General features: G+C 42.4%; 1 protein-coding gene across 1 annotated transcript in view; it reads left to right on the plus strand.

Moving 5' to 3' along the window:
* edem3 (ER degradation enhancer, mannosidase alpha-like 3) overlaps window positions 1–2,865 on the plus strand; it is a 42,893-nt gene extending 40,028 nt beyond the window's left edge. The window contains exon 20 of the mRNA XM_060932555.1: window positions 209–2,865. Within this exon, the coding sequence (XP_060788538.1) occupies window positions 209–504 (296 nt within the window). The 3' untranslated portion in view covers window positions 505–2,865. The remainder of the gene's footprint in view (window positions 1–208) is intronic.
* Window positions 2,866–19,428: the final 16,563 nt, after the last annotated feature.

The raw sequence follows: 19,428 nt of genomic DNA on the forward strand, positions 1-19,428 counted from the left end.
TAAAGTACAACAGAAAGCAAAAATTAACGTTTTCATTCTGGTTTTTGGTTCGAATCACCTTGAAATTTTGCAAAATGTTTGACGAGAAGAAATTAGCGTACGTGAACGTTCCTGAACTTGGCGTATTTTTGATCAGTGCACGTGTTGCAAGTCGATGTTGTGTTGATTTGATTTGATTACAGCTCTGTGATCCAATCTTTGCTCTCAGGTGGAGATGAAAAGGAAGAAGGGGAGGAGGAAGAGGAGGGCTGCTGTGAGGAGGACCACAGTCACCCTGCCCCCTCGTCAACACCTGACCAATCACAATCCACCACTGAGGACCAAGAAGTGGCGAGTGAGGAGACAGGAAGGCTGGAGGAGGGGCTAAGCAATGATGTACCTCTGACTGTGGGGGAGGAGCCTGTAGAGGACGAGGATCCTAATGAGCAGTCGATGGACTCGTTACTGGCGGATTGGCAGGAGGACTTGGAGGCGTTTAAACAGATGGAGAAGGACGAACTTTGACCTCGGAGTCCAGGGACAGGGCGGAGAACAGAGCCATAGTTATTTAAAGAAAAACAAAGACACTTTGGGACACACCTGGTGTACAGGACCGAAGACGAAGGCGTTATTCTCAGGTGCTTTTTCGGGCACAGAAGTGCTCACCTGTGCAAACGTACAGTCTTTAACCTCCACCTGGAACCAAATCCAAGACCAAACTGTCTCGTCTCGTCTTATTGTACGTCTTCCTTCTTTCAAATCCGTGTTGATTAATCCATTGAGTTGAGTGATGGACGTTAATTTGAAGTGATTTGCAGACTGATAACGAATAGGAGAGTTTACACAGCTGTTAATTATATGTGCAGAATCAAAAGGCCGTATGAACTCTTTAATGATTCGACTGTATGTGTGTATATATATGTGTGTGTGGTCCGTTTTTGTTTTTGTCTGTCATTCCTGGCACATCAACCTGAGAATCAAACTTTCAGTTCTGAATTTTCCTTCTTACCAATCTTGCCTGTAAAGGAACGGTTCATCGCAAAAGTAAGTTTACGCAAGCCGGGTTTTTTTTTTGTTTGTTTTAAGTTGTGACAAAACACGATGTGCGCGTTTTCCATTGAGTGATGTTCTGCAATTTTAAAGCTGGATTTTCTCCTTTCGTAATACTTTTTTTTTTCCCCCCTCCAGAAAGGTAGCATTTCCATTTGTTCTTTCAGATGATAATGTGACTTAAAAATACAAAAAGCATGCCAATTTTGTGAAATATTGCTTTATCGAACCATCTGAAAACCCTCTCATACGAGCGTAAAAACTTTTGCCATATTTAAGAGTTTTGACAAAATCCCCATGTTTTGCATTACGGGTTTTTTTAGTTCATGATTTCAGTGTGCATTAAGCAGGTTAATGGAAACACGATGACCGTGGACATGTATACGAATTCAAAATCGAGTCGTACATGAGCTGATGGCTGACTCGGTGCTACGCGCCTCGTTGTCTATAATCCATGTACGACGAGATTGAGTGGAAGAACTGTTTTATTCTATCCACATTCACTGGATTTTGACCAACAGAGCGTTTTTATTTTTTGCAAATTCAGTAAATGAAAACTTTCTCTAAGACGTCCGACAAAATCATTGCTGCTTAGACAGACTTCTTAAAAACCTATTGATGGCGGCACGAATTGATTTTCCATGTTTTTTTTGTAGAAAGTGCCGCCTTACTGTCGTGTCGAGGTATAGAACAGCTTTAGACATTTATTTAATTCTTCCTTGGACATTTCAGTTCCGTAATTTTCAAACTTCTTTGAGCTTTTGAACCAGTCTAAAAATAAAAAATTAAACAGGTTTTAATGCTTAATGATGAAGCATGTAAACAAACCAGTGAAATGACAGGAGCAATTTGTGAAAAATGCCATAATAATAATAATAATAATAATAATAATAATAATTTCTTGAAAAATAAAAAATTACATTCTGACCATCAAATCCCTTTTTTAATTTAATTTTTTTATTTTTGGGGGGTTTTGTTTTCGAGTAGAGTTTTTATTATCCTTGGCTGGTTCAGAAACATGCTCTGCCATTTTCTTTTTCTCTACTCGCAGTATATGAGCGGATATCCTAGTAGTAGAGTAGCCAATCCGAGCGCATAATTGCTCATATCCAGTGAATGTAGATAGAATAAAATGACACTTTTGATAAATGTGTAAACATTGGCATGAATTAGCATGCATTTCCGCCCTCTGGCTGACCTCAGATCATAATCGCCAAGTCCCTAAGCATCTCATGGTTATGGTGACCAAGTGTCCTCAAGTCAAGACTTCTATTAAACGAAAGAAGCAAACATCCGACACCAGTCATATTAGTTTATCGATAACGTTTGTGCCAAGGTGAAAAATGTTAAATTCGTTATTTCGATGAACCGTCCCTTTAACAATTAATTGAACTTCCCAGCTTGTGTGTGTGTGTGTGTGTGTGTTTTTGTGTTTTGTGAAAGCCAGTCAGACTAAAGAGCGTCCCCAGTTATCAAATCAGCTGCTAACTTGGGAAGAAGTGTCTAAAGACCAGGGCGTGTCTTTGTCTTGAGCATTAATCAGCCCTTATGTTTCCTTTTGAGTAACTGACCCAAACTGACAAGAAACCCAACACCACTTCTTCTTTCGTTGCCAAACATCAGCCCAAACCTCCTTTCATCCTCCAGGGGGCGCCATTTCCACCCACTGACTGAGCAGAAGAACCAGGAGCAGAGTCCAGGACATCAGAACCTGGATGATCAGAAATGACACTTTCACACTTTTGAAATGAGACGATATGAAGAAATTTGTATGAAAAGGTGGAAATCCGTGCACTGTGTGCAATAAACGGTACCGGCATGTTTGAGTTTAATGAACTTCTGTGTTTGTGATATATTTATTATTTTAAAGACAAAGTCCAGGTGAAGCAGCTCTGAACACTGACCAGGACATGAGCACTTTTATGGCAGTTTTATGGTGCACTTTATTGACTTTTTAATGATTTAGCACCCAGTTCAGTCTGAGTTCATAAACAGATCACATGTGAAACTGAAGCTGGACCTCCTGAGAAACTCTGAAGAGAAGTGCGTGAGTGGAAATGGTGGGAAAACTTGGGTGAGGGAATAAAATAAAATGATAAAATCAGCCTCATCTGGTTATGGAAAGCCAAACAGGTCATAAATGTCAAACATTCAAGTTCATGAATTATGAATTTTGTGCTGTGTAAAATTCCTTGTTTACAACAGAATGGTGAGGGTTCATGCTTCATCACTGATAATTAACTGGTCATGTCTGGTTTTGTTGTAGTACTTGGACACGTTACCGCTACGGTACTCAGGGAGAATAAACACACACGTCTCTGTTTGTTCTGTTTTCACTGCTGAATCTTGTTTCTGTATCAAAAAGTGTAAAATTGAATGAGAAATCAGTCTCTGAAAGTCTGGCCCAGAGCATCTCCGTTAGCGAAATACTTTATATTAAACTCTTTTGGTTGAGGATCTGCAACAGAAGCCAAGCTCTTGTTGAGAAAACTGGAATTGCTGAATTGAATGACAGCCAATTTTTTTTTTCCTCGAGACGTTTGTCATCACTGCTTCAGTATATTCGCTTTGTTCTGCCGCAACACTTTGTTGCATCCGCGTCAAGATCCACCGGTAAACAAATGCGGTGTGAAATTTGCATGTGTTTTTTTTTTTTTTAAATTATATATACAGTCACGTTGGATTGAAAGGAACACAATAAAAAACACAGTATGATGCAATGCAGTTTTTCACTGGACTTTATCTCTCTCTTTTACACGTTAACATCTTATCCTCTGAGTTATTAATAAAACGCATGATCTGGAGACCCTGAGCTATTCCCGTCACGCGGCGTCCGTTTGTCCTTCCGTCCGTCCATCCACAATTCACAAAAATCACGACTCCTCCCTGAGTTTTCACTGGATTTTGATTCAGATTGTTTTGTTTGGAAGATCAAATTGTTCTCATGAAGAGAAACTTGGCTAATTATGAACGAGTCTGGTTTCTCATGGTATGGCCGTTTGAGCTACTGCATCGCGGACGCTCTGGTTTGACTTTGTTGTAACGGTAATGACCCACCAATTAATGCAATTACGAAGCAAGAACGTTATTCTTGTCCGTCAGACCACTTTTACTTTGTACTGCTCTTCTTTTCTTGCACTTTTGCTCCCAAACCAACTTCAGTGACACTCTCTTGTGTCTAAAGACTGTGCGTGTATATAGCTTTTTGGAAAGACTCGCTCGATCTTGATCTCTCTCTCGTTTTTCTGTTGTGTTTTTTTTTTTTTTGCCCTGCAGGAATACATGGAGTTTCGAAGTCCAACTTCCCGCTTGGTCACACTTTGTCAGAGAGCCAACAAACTTTATATAACACCTCGGGACAACTTGCACACCATATACATGAGGCCAGCTCTGACTCCTGCTGAAATCATCTCCATCTTTCTTTTCCTCCATCTTTTTTTCTCCCGTTGGTGGTAATGCATTTTTGGCCTCAGTCATGATTCACTGAACAGCCATCAAACTTCATTTCATCACTCAGACAAACTGATCCAACATCCATCCGTCCATGGTTACTTCATCTCATCTCATCTCATTATCTCTAGCCGCTTTATCCTGTTCTACAGGGTCGCAGGCAAGCTGGAGCCTATCCCAGCTGACTACAGGTGAAAGGCGGGGTACACCCTGGACAAGTCGCCAGGTCATCACAGGGCTGACACATAGACACAGACAACATTCACACTCACATTCACACCTACGCTCAATTTAGAGTCACCAGTTAACCTAACCTGCATGTCTTTGGACTGTGGGGGAAACCGGAGCACCCGGAGGAAACCCACGCGGACACGGGGAGAACATGCAAACTCCACACAGAAAGGCCCTCGCCGGCCACGGGGCTCGAACCCGGACCTTCTTGCTGTGAGGCGACAGTGCTAACCACTACACCACCATGCCGCCTCTATGGTTACTTCAATTCAGTCTTTTTTTTTTGTAGTAATGTGACCATGATAGTTGTAAGGGCCAGTTAAGCAATAATAATTTAAGTTAAAAACAGTTAAAAAATGAATGATGATAATTTAAGAACATAGAAAAGAGTTTAGAACATAGAAAAAGAACCCAGAAAAGAGTTCCATGTTCTAAATCTTATGACGTTGGAAGCAACAGTCTTTTGACCGTGCGCCAGACCTTGTGACTTACCTTGTTGTTAAGTAAACATTTTAGAAAGACAAGGGAAGTTGTCATGTCTCGTCGCCCGCGTGGAAAAAGAGTGTTTTTTCGACTGACTCTAGAAATGGTACAGTAACCAAGGAAGAGCTAACGGAGTGCCATTACACTCCGACATCCAACCATCTGACTTGATCTGCGGCCATTTTAATGCCTTATCGATGTATGCACTGGCGATCTGTAGCTCATCCCCATAGTGTTTATGAAGCAGAAGCTTTGCTTCGTAGTAGCCTTTAGTCTTGACGCTAAAGGGCCTGTGTTTTGGATGCTTAACCCCTGGCCATCTCAGCAAATTCTACATACGAAGAATTAAGTGTAAAGAATGTGCATTAAAGCACCCAGACATTCTACACACACCAAAAAGGGAAGTTTCTGTCTCACCTGACAAGAGTGATGGTGGCCACGGAAATACAGTAAGTTCTGTTTCATCAGAGAAGGCTTGTGGTGTTCACAAAGAAGAAGTATCACGTGCTCAAGTTTCTATCGCTCAAGAATCTTGCAGCCTCACAGGGGCCGGAGAACCTGAATGTGTGCTGTCAATAGTACCAGTGAAGATTAAGTCAGAACAGTTCCATGTTCCATGTTCTAGATCTTATGATGTGACATCACTGACTGTGTATACCTTAGTTTCGAGTCAGAACACGGTGGAAGCAACACAGTCTTTTGACCGTGCGCCAGACCTTGTGATTTACCTTGTTGTTTTTAAGTAAACATTTTAGAAAGACAAGGGAAGTTGTCATGTCTCGTCGCTCACGTGGAAAAAGAGTGTTTTTTCGACTGACTCTAGAAATGGTACAGTAACCAAGGAAGAGCTAACGGAGTGCCATTACATTTAGTCAAAAGACTCGCTTAACGAGCGGAGCTGGAGTTGCACTGTGTATGTGTGAGAGAGCGGGGCCTGTTGCATGAAAGGAAAGAAGGAGAGCTCACCCAAGGATGCTGAAACAGAAACGGACTATTGTTTGAAATATTCTCCAAGACAAGGTACTGATAGATCCTCGTAATATCCAAGTGCGGTAAGACGAGCAGACGCGAAGTGGACAGTTACGGAGCTCGAGCCGAAATTAAAGGACGATTGCAAACAAAAAATGCAAGTTATGGATTTCTCCCTGTGAATTGTAATGCAAGTCTTGAATCAAACAACGTGGAGTTTGGCGTTATTTTGAAAGGTTGTATTGCACTCGTTTTATGAAGAAAGGTGACTTTGAAGAAAAGTGCTTTTAAACTTTTGCATACTACTTGAGCCTTTACTCTGCAATATAAGATGGCTAATGAAAAGGATCCAAGATGTCTTGAGGATACGATGGAACAGGGAAGGTCACGCAAGCTGGCAGAGAAAGCACTACAGGAGAAATTACAAAGGCACATAGCACTGAGGAAGCACAACGTAGGCGCTCTCACAAGTAAAATAAGGGACGTGGAGACATTGAAGAGTGATGCTCAAAATTTACAAAGAGTCAAAGAAGTGATGGAAAATGATTTTGCACTTCATTTACAGGGGCTTAGTCGCCACAACAATGAAGTCGTAAATCTTTTGGCTGAAGATGAAAAAATATATGACCAGGAAAAATGGTTTGAACCCAAAATGGCATCCATCACAAAATTTATGAAAGAAACTAAAAAATGGATTGCAGATGTACATGAATCTGTACTGCAAAGAGAGAAGGATGAGGACATTGACCTCCAAGATACTGTTACGCCAAGTGACAGCGTTTCTCAGGTTGATGTCAATGATGATGGGCACACCCGCCCACGTGGATCTCAAGTTAGTCGCACGTCATCCACAGCACGAGTCTCAGCAACACGCATTAAACAAGAAGCGGAACATGCAGCCCTGCTTGAACGTGCGGCTGCACAGAAGAAAAGGCAGCAGCTTGAGCTAGAAATGGCTGCATTTCAGGCTCAAAAGGAGACTGAAATGACCAGACTTAAAGTTGCAAAGGAAGAACTTGAGCTGGAGACTGCATTAGCTGAAAGTAGTGCAAAAATAAAGGTGCTCAAAGAATATGAGAACTCAGAAGATGGTTTGAGTAGCCACAGACAAGCACGAAAGCTACGAGGTGGGGACGTGAAGCAAGAAAGAACCGGCTTTCACGCACCACCATAAACGCGGCACAATGTGGTTCCACAAGATTTGAACTATAATGCGCCAACCAACAGAGATGAGGACATAATAAAGGTCATGCAAAATCAGAATGTAATTACTGAACTGCTAGTTAAACAACACAAGCGATCTCAGCTACCCGTGAAGGATATTCCCGTCTTCAGAGGTGATGCACTGCAATACAAATCGTTCAAAAGAGCATTTGAGCACTCAATAGAACAAAGGACAGACAATGATCAAGACAAATTGTACTTTTTAGAACAGTTTACAGCCGGTGAACCCCAAGAGTTAGTCCGCAGCTGTGCACACATGCCACCCAGCAAAGGCTACTACGAAGCAAAGCGTCTGCTTCATAAACACTATGGGGATGAGCTACAGATCGCCAGTGCATACATCGATAAGGCATTAAAATGGCCGCAGATCAAGTCAGATGATGGAAAGGCATTGAGTGCTGATGCAATGTTTTTGGTTGGATGTCGCAACTCTATGGAGGACATAGACTTCTTAGACGAGATGGACAATCCTACTAACCTATGAACAGTGGTATCCAAACTACCTTACAAAATGAAAGAACGCTGGCGTACTGAAGCTTTTGATATCAAAGAGCGAAGAGGCATAAGAGCAAGGTTTGCTGATTTAGTGAGTTACCGTACATAGACCACCAAGCTAAAATAATGCTTGATCCCCTCTTCGGTAATATACCAGACAGCCGCTCAGTCACAACTGGAAAAACTGAACACAAAGAAAGGTATCCTGCAAAGAGAGAGATCCGTGGAAGCAGTTTTGCCACAAACGCTTCATCTGAAAACCAACGGTCTCCAGGATCATATGTGAAACCAGCAAACTCAAGCAAGACAGGGATTGCCTTTGAGAAGCCATGTTTGTACTGCCAGCAATCTCACACCCTAGCTACATGTAGCCAAATCAAAATGCAGCCACACAAAGAACGTGTGGAGTTCTTGAAGCTAAAGGGCCTGTGTTTTGGATGTTTAACCCCTGGCCATCTCAGCAAATTCTGCAAAAGAAGAATTGAATGTAAAGAATGTGCATTAAAGCACCCAGACATTCTACACACACCAAAAAGGGAAGTTTCTGTCTCACCTGACAAGAGTGATGGTGGCCATGGAAATAAAGTAAGTTCTGTTTCATCTGAGAAGGCTTGTGGTGCTCACAAAGAAGAAGTATCATGTGCTCAAGTTTCTATCGCTCAAGAATCTTGCAGCCTCACAGGGGCCGGAGAACCTGAATGTGTGCTGTCAATAGTATCAGTGAAGATTAAGTCAAAAAAGGGTTACAAGTATGTGGAAACGTTTGCTTTCATGGATCCAGGAAGTACAGCAACGTTCTGCACTGGAGACCTGCAAAGGAAACTGAACATTAAAGGGAAACCAACACAAATACTTCTCAGCACCAAGGGTCAAAACAAACCTGGGGAACAGAAACTCATGAACAGTTATGTGATATCGGACCTGGAAGTGTGCGGACTGGAAGACAAGAAGTATATTCAGTTACCCAAGGTGTACACTCAACAACATACCTGTTCACACCGACAACATACCAAAGCAATCAGATATAGAGAAGTGGCCTTACCTCAAAGAAGTACGCTTGCCAGAAATAGAAGCGGACGTAGGCCTACTTATTGGAGCAAACTGTCCAAAGGCAATGGAGCCATGGTGCATCATCAGCAGTAGAGATGGAGGACCTTATGTGGTGAAGACTGCTGTTGGCTGGGTCATGAATGGGCCCATACGAAAAGAGTTCACAAGAACAATCAGTCAAACTGAAAAGGACCCTGAAAGGCAAAGGTCATAGACTGGTACCAAAATCCAGAATTGTGACACCCAAAGGCATTTTTGAGACAAAGTCGGCAAACAGTCTTATTTTGTCAATTTGGGTGTGTCGAATTCAAATCTGCAATATGCCGAGCTCTATCTGACCTCTGTTGACCTCTAGAGGTCATTGAACTTTGGGCCTGTAAACGTCTCAGCTGAACCCAGTTTCTCAGCTTTCTAAGGAATGAAATGTACTAAAATGATTAATGAAGTTAGCAAACGGCCTTGTTTGTTAAATGTTTGGGTGCTGAATTCATTTTTCATTTGTAAAACGACATATGACCTCTGATAACCTCAAGGTCATTAAATTTGGCCTATAGGCCTATGCATTTAACGGCATTTTTAAACTGACTTTACTCCCCCAAAAAGAATATGAACAGACAAAAAACAAATAGAAAGGAACAAATACAACATTAAATGCCAGTCCATGTACATGTGACGTACTTTTCACAATGAGAATGCCTCGGCGATCACCTTACATAACATTGCATTACATTTAGCGGTTATTGTTTATACAAAGCTACTGAAAAAAGGACAGATTCAGCAGCATACAAAATGTGGGGGCATACAGGGTATACAGGTTAATCAGGGTTAGTATATATGAGAGTTTTTTTCTTTGTTGTTTGTTTTTTGTTTTGTTTTAAACGGGGTAAAGCCTTTACAAAAAACAAAGAAAGAAAAAAAGTTCGTTAATCAGCCTAATTAGTGACTTGTTCATGAGACATCACAAAACCAGGAGTAACTTTTGTGCAGACTGATTAGATCTTCCAAACAAAACAATCAGACTCAAAATCCAGTGAAAACTCATGGAGGAGTCGTGATTTTTGTGAATTGTGGATGGACGGACGGACAGACGGACGCCGCGTGACGGGAATAGCTCAGGGTCTCCAGATCATGCGTTTTATTAATAACTCAGAGGATAAGATGCTAACGTGTAAAAGAGAGAGATAAAGTCCAGTGAAAAACTGCATTGCATCATACTGTGTTTTTTATTGTGTTCCTTTCAATCCAACGTGACTGTATATATATAATTTTTTTTTAAAAACACATGCAAATTTCACACCGCATTTGTTTACCGGTGGATCTTGACGCGGATGCAAGAAAGTGTTGCGGCAGAACAAAGCGAAAATACTGAAGCAGTGATGACAAACGTCTCGAGGAAAAAAAAAATTGGCTGTCATTCAATTCAGCAGTTCCAGTTTTCTCAACAAGAGCTTGGCTTCTGTTGCAGATCCTCAACCAAAAGAGTTTAATATAAAGTATTTCGCTAACGGAGATGCTCTGGGCCAGACTTTCAGAGACTAACAAACAAGGCCATTTGCTAACTTCATTAATCATTTTAGTACATTTCATTCCTTAGAAAGCTGAGAAACAGGGTTCAGCTGAGACGTTTACAGGCCCAAAGTTCAATGACCTCTAGAGGTCAACAGAGGTCAGATAGAGCTCGGCATATTGCAGATTTGAATTTGGCACACCCAAATTGACAAAATAAGACTGTTTGCCGACTTTGTCTCAAAAATGCCTTTAACTCCTTAAATAAGCACTTTTTTGAATTTTGGTACCAGTCTATCAAAGTTAGGACAGCATATGGAAAAATACAAAACAACGATAGAACGGAAATCACTTACCTTGGATGACCTGGCTGCCGCAGAAAAGGAGATAATTATGTTTAGCCAAAGACAGAAATTTGGAGAAGAAATCAAAGCTCTGCAAAAAGGCAAACAAGTCAGTTGCAACAGTCGGCTGTTCAAACTAGACCCAATTCTTCAAGATGGCATTTTGAGAGTCGGAGGAAGACTTAACAAGTCGGCTATGCCAGAAAATGTCAAACATCCAGCGATACTCTCTAAACACAGTAGAGTCGCCACACTGATTTTGAGAGACATACACCAAAGAACAGGACACTGCGGACGGAGTTATGTTTTGTCACGACTAAGATGCAAGTATTGGATCCCACAAGCCAATTCTGCCATCCGAAAGACAATCAATAAGTGCACAGTGTGCCGCAGGACTAATGGAAAGGTCGGAGAGCAAAAGATGGCGAACCTACCTGAGGACTGCCTTATACCCGACAAACCACCTTTTACGAACACAGGTGTTGATTACTTTGGGCTGTTTGATGTCAAGCGGGGCCGGAGTACAGTCAAGAGATATGGCATGATGTTTACCTGCCTCACCCTCAGAGCTGTGCATATTGAAGTTGCAGACAGCCTCGATACAGACTCCTGTATTAATGCCATTCGACGTTTTGTAAGCAGAAGGGGTCAAGTCACCATCATGCGCTCTGACAACGGCACAAACTTTGTGGGCGCTGAAAGGGAGATGAGAGAAGCCATACAGCACCTGGATAATGATAAGATTGAAAGAGCTTTGCAACCAAAGGGAATAAAGTGGATATTTAACAGTCCAGCAGCTTCCCACCAGGGCGGGATGTGGGAAAGACAGATTCGCACAGTGCGAAGAATCCTCAATTCCCTGTTGAAAGACCAAGCTGTGAATGATGATTGTCTTCAGACAATAACGTGTGAGATCGAGAGTATCATCAACGGCAGGCCGCTCACAAGTATCTCAGATGATGTGAATGACCTTGAGCCTCTAACACCTAATCACTTATTGCTGCTGAAGTCTCAACCCAGCGTGCCACCAGGCATCTTCAACAAAGATGACACATATACAAGAAAGCGATGGAAGCAAGTCCAATATCTTGCAGATTTATTTTGGACTAGACGGACGTGCAAGTACCTTCCTCTCCCCCAAGAACGCCAGAAATGGTCAAGACCAAGGAGAAACTTTATTACTGGAGATGTTGTGTTACTAGTTCACAGCTCTTCTCCTTGCAATTCCTGGCTCATGGGAAGAGTAGTCGAAACATTACCGGATTCCAGTGGAATGGTGCGAAGAGTGAAGATAAAAACCAAGACCATCTCATTCATCTCATCTCATTATCTGTAGCCACTTTATCCTGTTCTACAGGGTCGCAGGCAAGCTGGATCCTATCCCAGCTGACTACGGGCGAAAGGCGGGGTACACCCTGGACAAGTCGCCAGGTCATCACAGGGCTGACACATAGACACAGACAACCATTCACACTCACATTCACACCTACGCTCAATTTAGAGTCACCAGTTAACCTAACCTGCATGTCTTTGGACTGTGGGGGAAACCGGAGCACCCGGAGGAAACCCACGCGGACACGGGGAGAACATGCAAACTCCGCACAGAAAGGCCCTCGCCGGCCACGGGGCTCGAACCCGGACCTTCTTGCTGTGAGGCGACAGCGCTAACCACTACACCACCATGCCGCCCAAACCAAGACCAACATCCATGTAATTTCCTCCATCTTTTTTTCTCCCGTTGGTGGTAATGCATTTTTGGCCTCAGTCATGATTCACCGAACAGCCATCAAACTTCATTTCATCGCTCAGACAAACTGATCCAACATCCATCTGTCCATCCGTCCATGGTTACTTCAATTCAGTCTTTTTTTTGTAGTAATGTGTCCATGATAGTTATGTAACTCCGAGGACCACATTGGAAATAAGTGTTTTTTGCTTTCATGTGTTATCCTGGTTCTTAATGTCTTTCATATCTATTGTATTTGTGATATGTTTTACATTATTTACTGAATAAATCAAATTAAATAAAAAAATGGGTTTAATCCAAACCTCAGCAACTCAAAAACAAATCAGCTGATAAGGTATAAATAAACAATGTATAAATCATATCCTACAGCCAACAGCCTATAAATCACGTGTTCAAGGAAGAAAAAAACACTCAGTGGCTCCAATAAATTACCAAAATATTACTGTACACTTCTGAATAATGAGTCAAATATCTGAACCTTTGCTGAAGGAGTCAGTGAGATTATTTTACACTTAAAGAGCTGCAAAACAAACAAACAATAAAGGTAAGTGCCTCATGAATATTTAATTAGCGGCTCCATTATAGTTTTTTTTCCCCTTCTTTAAATAATTTCAGAAACATTTAGTTTTTGTAAAACGCGGTTTGGTCTGTTTTTGGCTTTCCATGTCTGATTATGAGCAACGCCCCCTTCATAACGTCATAGCCGATGATTGGTCTGCTATTCGCTCGAGGGCAAAATGACTTCCGGGTTTTCCGGCCGAATAAGGAAGCGCAGACAAGCCGACAGTGTTGCCAGATTGCGTGTTTTTAAACCTATTCTTTTTAAATCCAGAAGTTTTCTCATCTCATCTCATTATCTCTATCCGCTTTATCCTGTTCTACAGGGTCGCAGGCAAGCTGGATCCTATCCCAGCTGACTATGGGCGAAAGGCGGGGTACACCCTGGACAAGTCGCCAGGTCATCACAGGGCTGACACATAGACACAGACAACCATTCACACTCACATTCACACCTACGCTCAATTTAGAGTCACCAGTTAACCTAACCTGCATGTCTTTGGACTGTGGGGGAAACCCACGCGGACACGGGGAGAACATGCAAACTCCACACAGAAAGGCCCTCGCCGGCCCCGGGGCTCGAACCCGGACCTTCTTGCTGTGAGGCAACAGCGCTAACCACTACACCACCGTGACACCCATCCAGAAGTTTTCATTTATTTATTTATTTTTATATAAAATGAAATGGGTGGCACGGTGGTGTAGTGGTTAGCGCTGTCGCCTCACAGTAAGAAGGTCCTGGGTTTGAGCCCCGGGGCCGGCGAGGGCCTTTCTGTGTGGAGTTTGCATGTTCTCCCCGTGTCCGCGTGGGTTTCCTCCGGGTGCTCCGGTTTCCCCCACAGTCCAAAGACATGCAGGTTAGGTTAACTGGTGACTCTAAATTGACCGTAGGTGTGAGTGTGAATGGTTGTCTGTGTCTATGTGTCAGCCCTGTGATGACCAGGCGACTTGTCCAGGGTGTACCCCGCCTTTCGCCCGTAGTCAGCTGGGATAGGCTCCAGCTTGCCTGCGACCCTGTAGAAGGATAAAGCGGCTAGAGATAATGAGATGAGATAAAATGAAATACAAATATATTTTTAAATGTAATGATTTAAAAATATGATGAGTCCTAACGAAGCTGACTTTGTTAGGACTGTTAATGTTAGTCATGTCGTCTGTTGTTGCCTGGATGAGGATGGGTTCCCTTTTGAGTCTGGTTCCTCTCGAGGTTTCTTCCTCATGTCGTCTGAGGGAGTTTTTCCTTGCCACCGTCGCCACAGGCGTGCTCATTGGGGATAGATTAGGGATAAAATTAGCTCATATTTTAAGTCGTTCAAATTCTGTAAAGCTGCTTTGCGACAATGTTTATTGTTAAAAGCGCTATACAAATAAACTTAACTTAATGATTAATTAAATAAGATTTTACACTGCGGGCAGCGCAGTGGTGGTGTAGTGGTTAGCACTGTCGCCTCACAGCAAGAAGGTTCTGGGTTCAAGCCCAGCAGTCAGCGAGGGCCTTTCTGTGAGGAGTTTGCATGTTCTCCCCATGTCCACGTGGGTTTCCTCCGGGTGCTCCGGTTTCCCTCACAGTCCAAAGACATGCAGGTTAGGTTAACTGGTGACTCTAAATTGACCGTAGGTGTGAATGTGAGTGTGAATGGTTGTCTGTGTCTATGTGTCAGCCCTGTGATGACCTGGCGACTTGTCCAGGGTGTACCCCGCCTTTCGCCCGTAGTCAGCTGGGATAGGATCCAGCTTGCCTGCGACCCTGTAGGACAGGATAAAGCGGCTAGAGATGATGGATGGATGGATGGATGGATGGATGGATGGATTTTACACTGCATGGTGGTGTAGTGGTGATCACTGGTGCTAAGACATGCAGATTCAGTAAAATACCCAGCCATTGGGGTTGCAGAAGTCAGTGCATATCCTCTCAGAAAACAAAGTATATTATTGTACCTTTAGGGTTACAATGCCTTGTCACTGAGGCAGTACCCAGTAAGGTACTTATTTATACCCTTGATATACTGATTGGGAACACATATGTACCTTTTTGACCCTAAAAATGTACACATAGTTACTTTGAAGTCCAATCATGAGCCCTAGGGGGTACATTAGTGTAGATTGTACCTTAGGGGTAAGAAATGGACTCCTACTGTACCCCTATTTCTGTGTACTTGGTGCCAGTCCCAAGCCCAAGATTGGGGAGGGTTGCATCAGGAAGGGCATCTGGTGTAAAACCTACACCAAATCCAATATGTGGAACAGATCTGCTGTGGCAACCCCAAAGGAACGAGAGCAGCTGAAAGAAGAAGTCGTAATAACAAAATAAAATTTGATCACTCCATCCAGCCACTAAATTTCATCACGTTCATCTTTGTATTTTTGTACCTTTGTACAATAACCTGCTATATGGTGCTGGTTCTCATGCTGATAATACTTTCCTTATTTATATTTCATGCTGCTGTCATTTCTGCACATGGACAATCCTCTGATATATTGCTCCAGTACTTCTCTATTTTCTGATATATCTACAACCCTGGGCGGCACGGTGGTGTAGTGGTTAGCACTGTCGCCTCACAGCAAGAAGGTCCTGGGTTCGAGCCCCGGGGCCGGCGAGGGCCTTTCTGTGTGGAGTTTGCATGTTCTCCCCGTGTCCGCGTGGGTTTCCTCCGGGTGCTCCGGTTTCCCCCACAGTCCAAAGACATGCAGGTTAGGTTAACTGGTGACTCTAAATTGAGCGTAGGTGTGAATGTGAGTGTGAATGGTTGTCTGTGTCTATGTGTCAGCCCTGTGATGACCTGGCGACTTGTCCAGGGTGTACCCCGCCTTTCGCCCGTAGTCAGCTGGGATAGGCTCCAGCTTGCCTGCGACCCTGTAGAAGGATAAAGCGGCTAGAGATAATGAGATGAGATGAGATCTACAACCCTGTTTCCAAAAAAAGTTGGGATGCTGTGTAAAATGTAAATAAAACCAGCATGCTATGATTTGCAAGTCACTGAAACCCTCTTTCATTGACAGTATCAAACATTGAAACTAAGAAATTTTATTATTTTTTAATATATAAATATCTGCTCAGGGACAACAAAAGACGGGAAGAGTTGTGTAAAAAATACAAAACTAATTTGGTTAATTGGCAACAGGTCAGTAAGATGACTGGGTATAAAAAGAGCGTCCCAGAGAGGCGGAGTCTCTCAGAAATAAAGATGGGGTGGAGTTCACCGCTCTGTGAAAGACCGCATGGGCAAACAGTGCAACAATTTAAGAATAACGAAAAATTCTCAATGTAAAACTGCAAAGAATTTGTGGATCACATCATCTATGGTCCATAATATCATTAAAAGATTCAGAGAATCTGGAGAAATCTCTGTATGCGAGAGACAAGGCTGAAAACTGACATTGGATGCCTGTGATCTTCAGGCCCTCAGGAGGCACTGCATTAAAAGCAGACACGTGTCTGTAGTGGAAATCACTGTATGGGCTCAAGAACACTTGAGAAAACCATCGTCTGTGAAAACACTTCATTACTGCATCCACAAATGCAAGTTAAAACCTGATATAAACAATATCCAGAAACACCATCACCTTCTCTGGGCCCGAGCTCTTTTACGATGGACTGAGGCGAAGTGGAAAACTGTCCCGAGGTCTGATGAATCAAAAGTAGAAATTCTTTTTAGAAATCTTGGACACCACGTCCTCCAGGCTAAAGAGGAGAGGGACCATCCGGCTTGTTATCAGTGCACAGCTCAAAAGCCAACATCTGTGATGGTATGAGGGGGCATTAGTGCACATGACATGGGTAGCTTGTACATCTGGGAAGGCATCATTAATGCTGAATGATATATACATGTTTCAGAACAATATGCTGCCATCCAGACAAACTCTTTTTCAGGGAAGGCCTTCCTTCTTTCAGTAAGACAAAACCGCTTTCTGCGGATATTAAAACTGCATGGCTCCATAGTAAAAGAGTCAGGGTGCTAAACTGGCCCGCCTGCAGTCCAGACCTGTCTCCCATTTAAAACATTTAGTGCATTATGAAGCACAAAATATAACAAAGATGTAAGACCCTGAACTGTTGAGCAACTAAAATGATATATCAGGCGAGAATGGGACAACATTTCTCTTTCAAAACTACAGTGATTGGTCTCCTCAGTTCCCAAACGTTTACAGAATGTTGTTAAAAGTAGAGGTGATCCAGTTTACACAGCATCCCAACTTTTTTTTTTAGAATTGGGGTTGTATTTACTGCGCTCCTCCTAACATTCCTATCACTCATTTTGTATTGTTGCCAATTTGCCACTGCTTCTGTTATATTTGTATTTATTTCTCTACGTTCTAATCTCACTATCCTGCTGCAGCAACACTTTAAATCCCCCATGAAGGATTAATAACATTCTATCTTATCTTTATTTCAATAAAAAACTGATTATTCATCAGAGTGAACCTGAAGCACGTTGCTGGCACAGAAGAAAAAAAAAATCCCCATCACAGTGTTATTATGATAAATATCCTGCTATTGTGAGAAAAGCATCTTGTTATTATGAGATAAAACAAGCAATTGTTTTTTTCTTGTTCATACTACATGAGGGAAGCACATTGCTGGTGTGGAAAAACAACCTTCAGCGTCTTGGTATAACAAGAAAACATCTCGCTGTTATGAAGAAAAAATTATTTATTTATATTAAAAAGATCTTATCATAATTATAAAATGCTGATCGAGATGGGTTTTTTACTTGATGTATTTTCAGTTGAATAATAATAATAATAATAATAATAATAATGCATCTCATGATTCAGAGGAAAGCATCTTGTTATCAGTGGCGGCTGGTAGTCTTTCAAACAGGGGAGGCTGGTCGGTTACGATATTTCCAGATTTTAAAAGAAAAATGAAAAAACACATCAATTTTGCCCATACTCTTGCCTCTGATCTGGCTGATTGTTGGCAGCGTCACAAACTGTGAAATAACAGGTTCTTTTGGCCCATTAGCCTACTGTCCAATATACACGATGGTGGTGTTGGGGGTGGGGTGGGGGTGTATATTTTAACATTTTATATTTTAAAATTGTGGCATGTTGTTTAAAAATGGATCATTATTGAAAGCAGCTCTTTGTCAGGAACCTCAGCAATAACAGCAGAGTGATCTGGAATAGGCACAAGCACTGACCTTGGGGAGCCAAACATAGAGCTGGGTGCCACACATTTCATTCAATGACACTTTCCCTACATTTTACTTATTTTGACTGAGAAATGTTTTATTGACAATTTTGATAACCCTTCACTTTTAATCCAGGTCTGTAGTGTGAAATGTTCTCGGCTGTGTTTTTGTTTAAAAATGTTTTCCAAATTGTAGCTGTGTTTAATTCATATCCAGAAAAATATATATTCCAATATAATATACTCAGCATAAACATTTTAAATAGATTCTATATTTTTGGTCCATCCATGACATATTACTAAAGTAGCCTATTTACTGTTGTTGATGTGGGTCACTTGCTGTTAGCCAATTCACTTTCTCGTACCAGGAGAGCTGAAAGGAACGAGTATTATTCCCTACCTTTTTCACCAAGTCAATTTGAGGCAGGGCGGCACGGTGGTGTAGTGGTTAGCGCTGTCGCCTCACAGCAAGAAGGTCCGGGTTTGAGCCCCGTGGCCGGCGAGGGCCTTTCTGTGTGGAGTTTGCATGTTCTCCCCGTGTCCGCGTGGGTTTCCTCCGGGTGCTCCGGTTTCCCCCACAGTCCAAAGACATGCAGGTTAGGTTAACTGGTGACTCTAAATTGACCGTAGGTGTGAATGTGAGTGTGAATGGTTGTCTGTGTCTATGTGTCAGCCCTGTGATGACCTGGTGACTTGTCCAGGGTGTACCCCGCCTTTCGCCCGTAGTCAGCTGGGATAGGCTCCAGCTCGCCTGCGACCCTGTAGAAGGATAAAGTGGCTAGAGATAATGAGATGAGATGAGAATTTGAGGCGTTGGTCTACCCTGCTCATTAATTTTAATTTTTTCCTCAAAAGGAAGACTGGCAAATGGCTTCGCCAAAATTAAATCAGCAATGCTTGGCCTCCGTGCGCAGCTTTCTTGCTAGCTGACTAGCCCCCTCAAGTTCAAGTTCAGTCACTCAAATAAACGAAATTTCTGGAACTAAGATAGCAAACTTGACAACACTATATTTACACTTTATTTACAATGAAAATATATACAAACTAAAAAAGCTGGTAGAAACCGTATGTAATGAATGAAATTGAAATGTAAGCTGATCTCTTACAATACACCACAGCACTTGCGAATCCGCATGGGACTGAACTGAGATTCACCGCTGCCTGTCTATAGTTGAAACGAGCTGTCAATCAAAGAAAATATCCAGCCG

The sequence above is a fragment of the Neoarius graeffei genome, chromosome 10, assembly GCF_027579695.1.
Source record: "Neoarius graeffei isolate fNeoGra1 chromosome 10, fNeoGra1.pri, whole genome shotgun sequence".
Classification (NCBI taxonomy): Eukaryota; Metazoa; Chordata; class Actinopteri; order Siluriformes; family Ariidae; genus Neoarius; species Neoarius graeffei.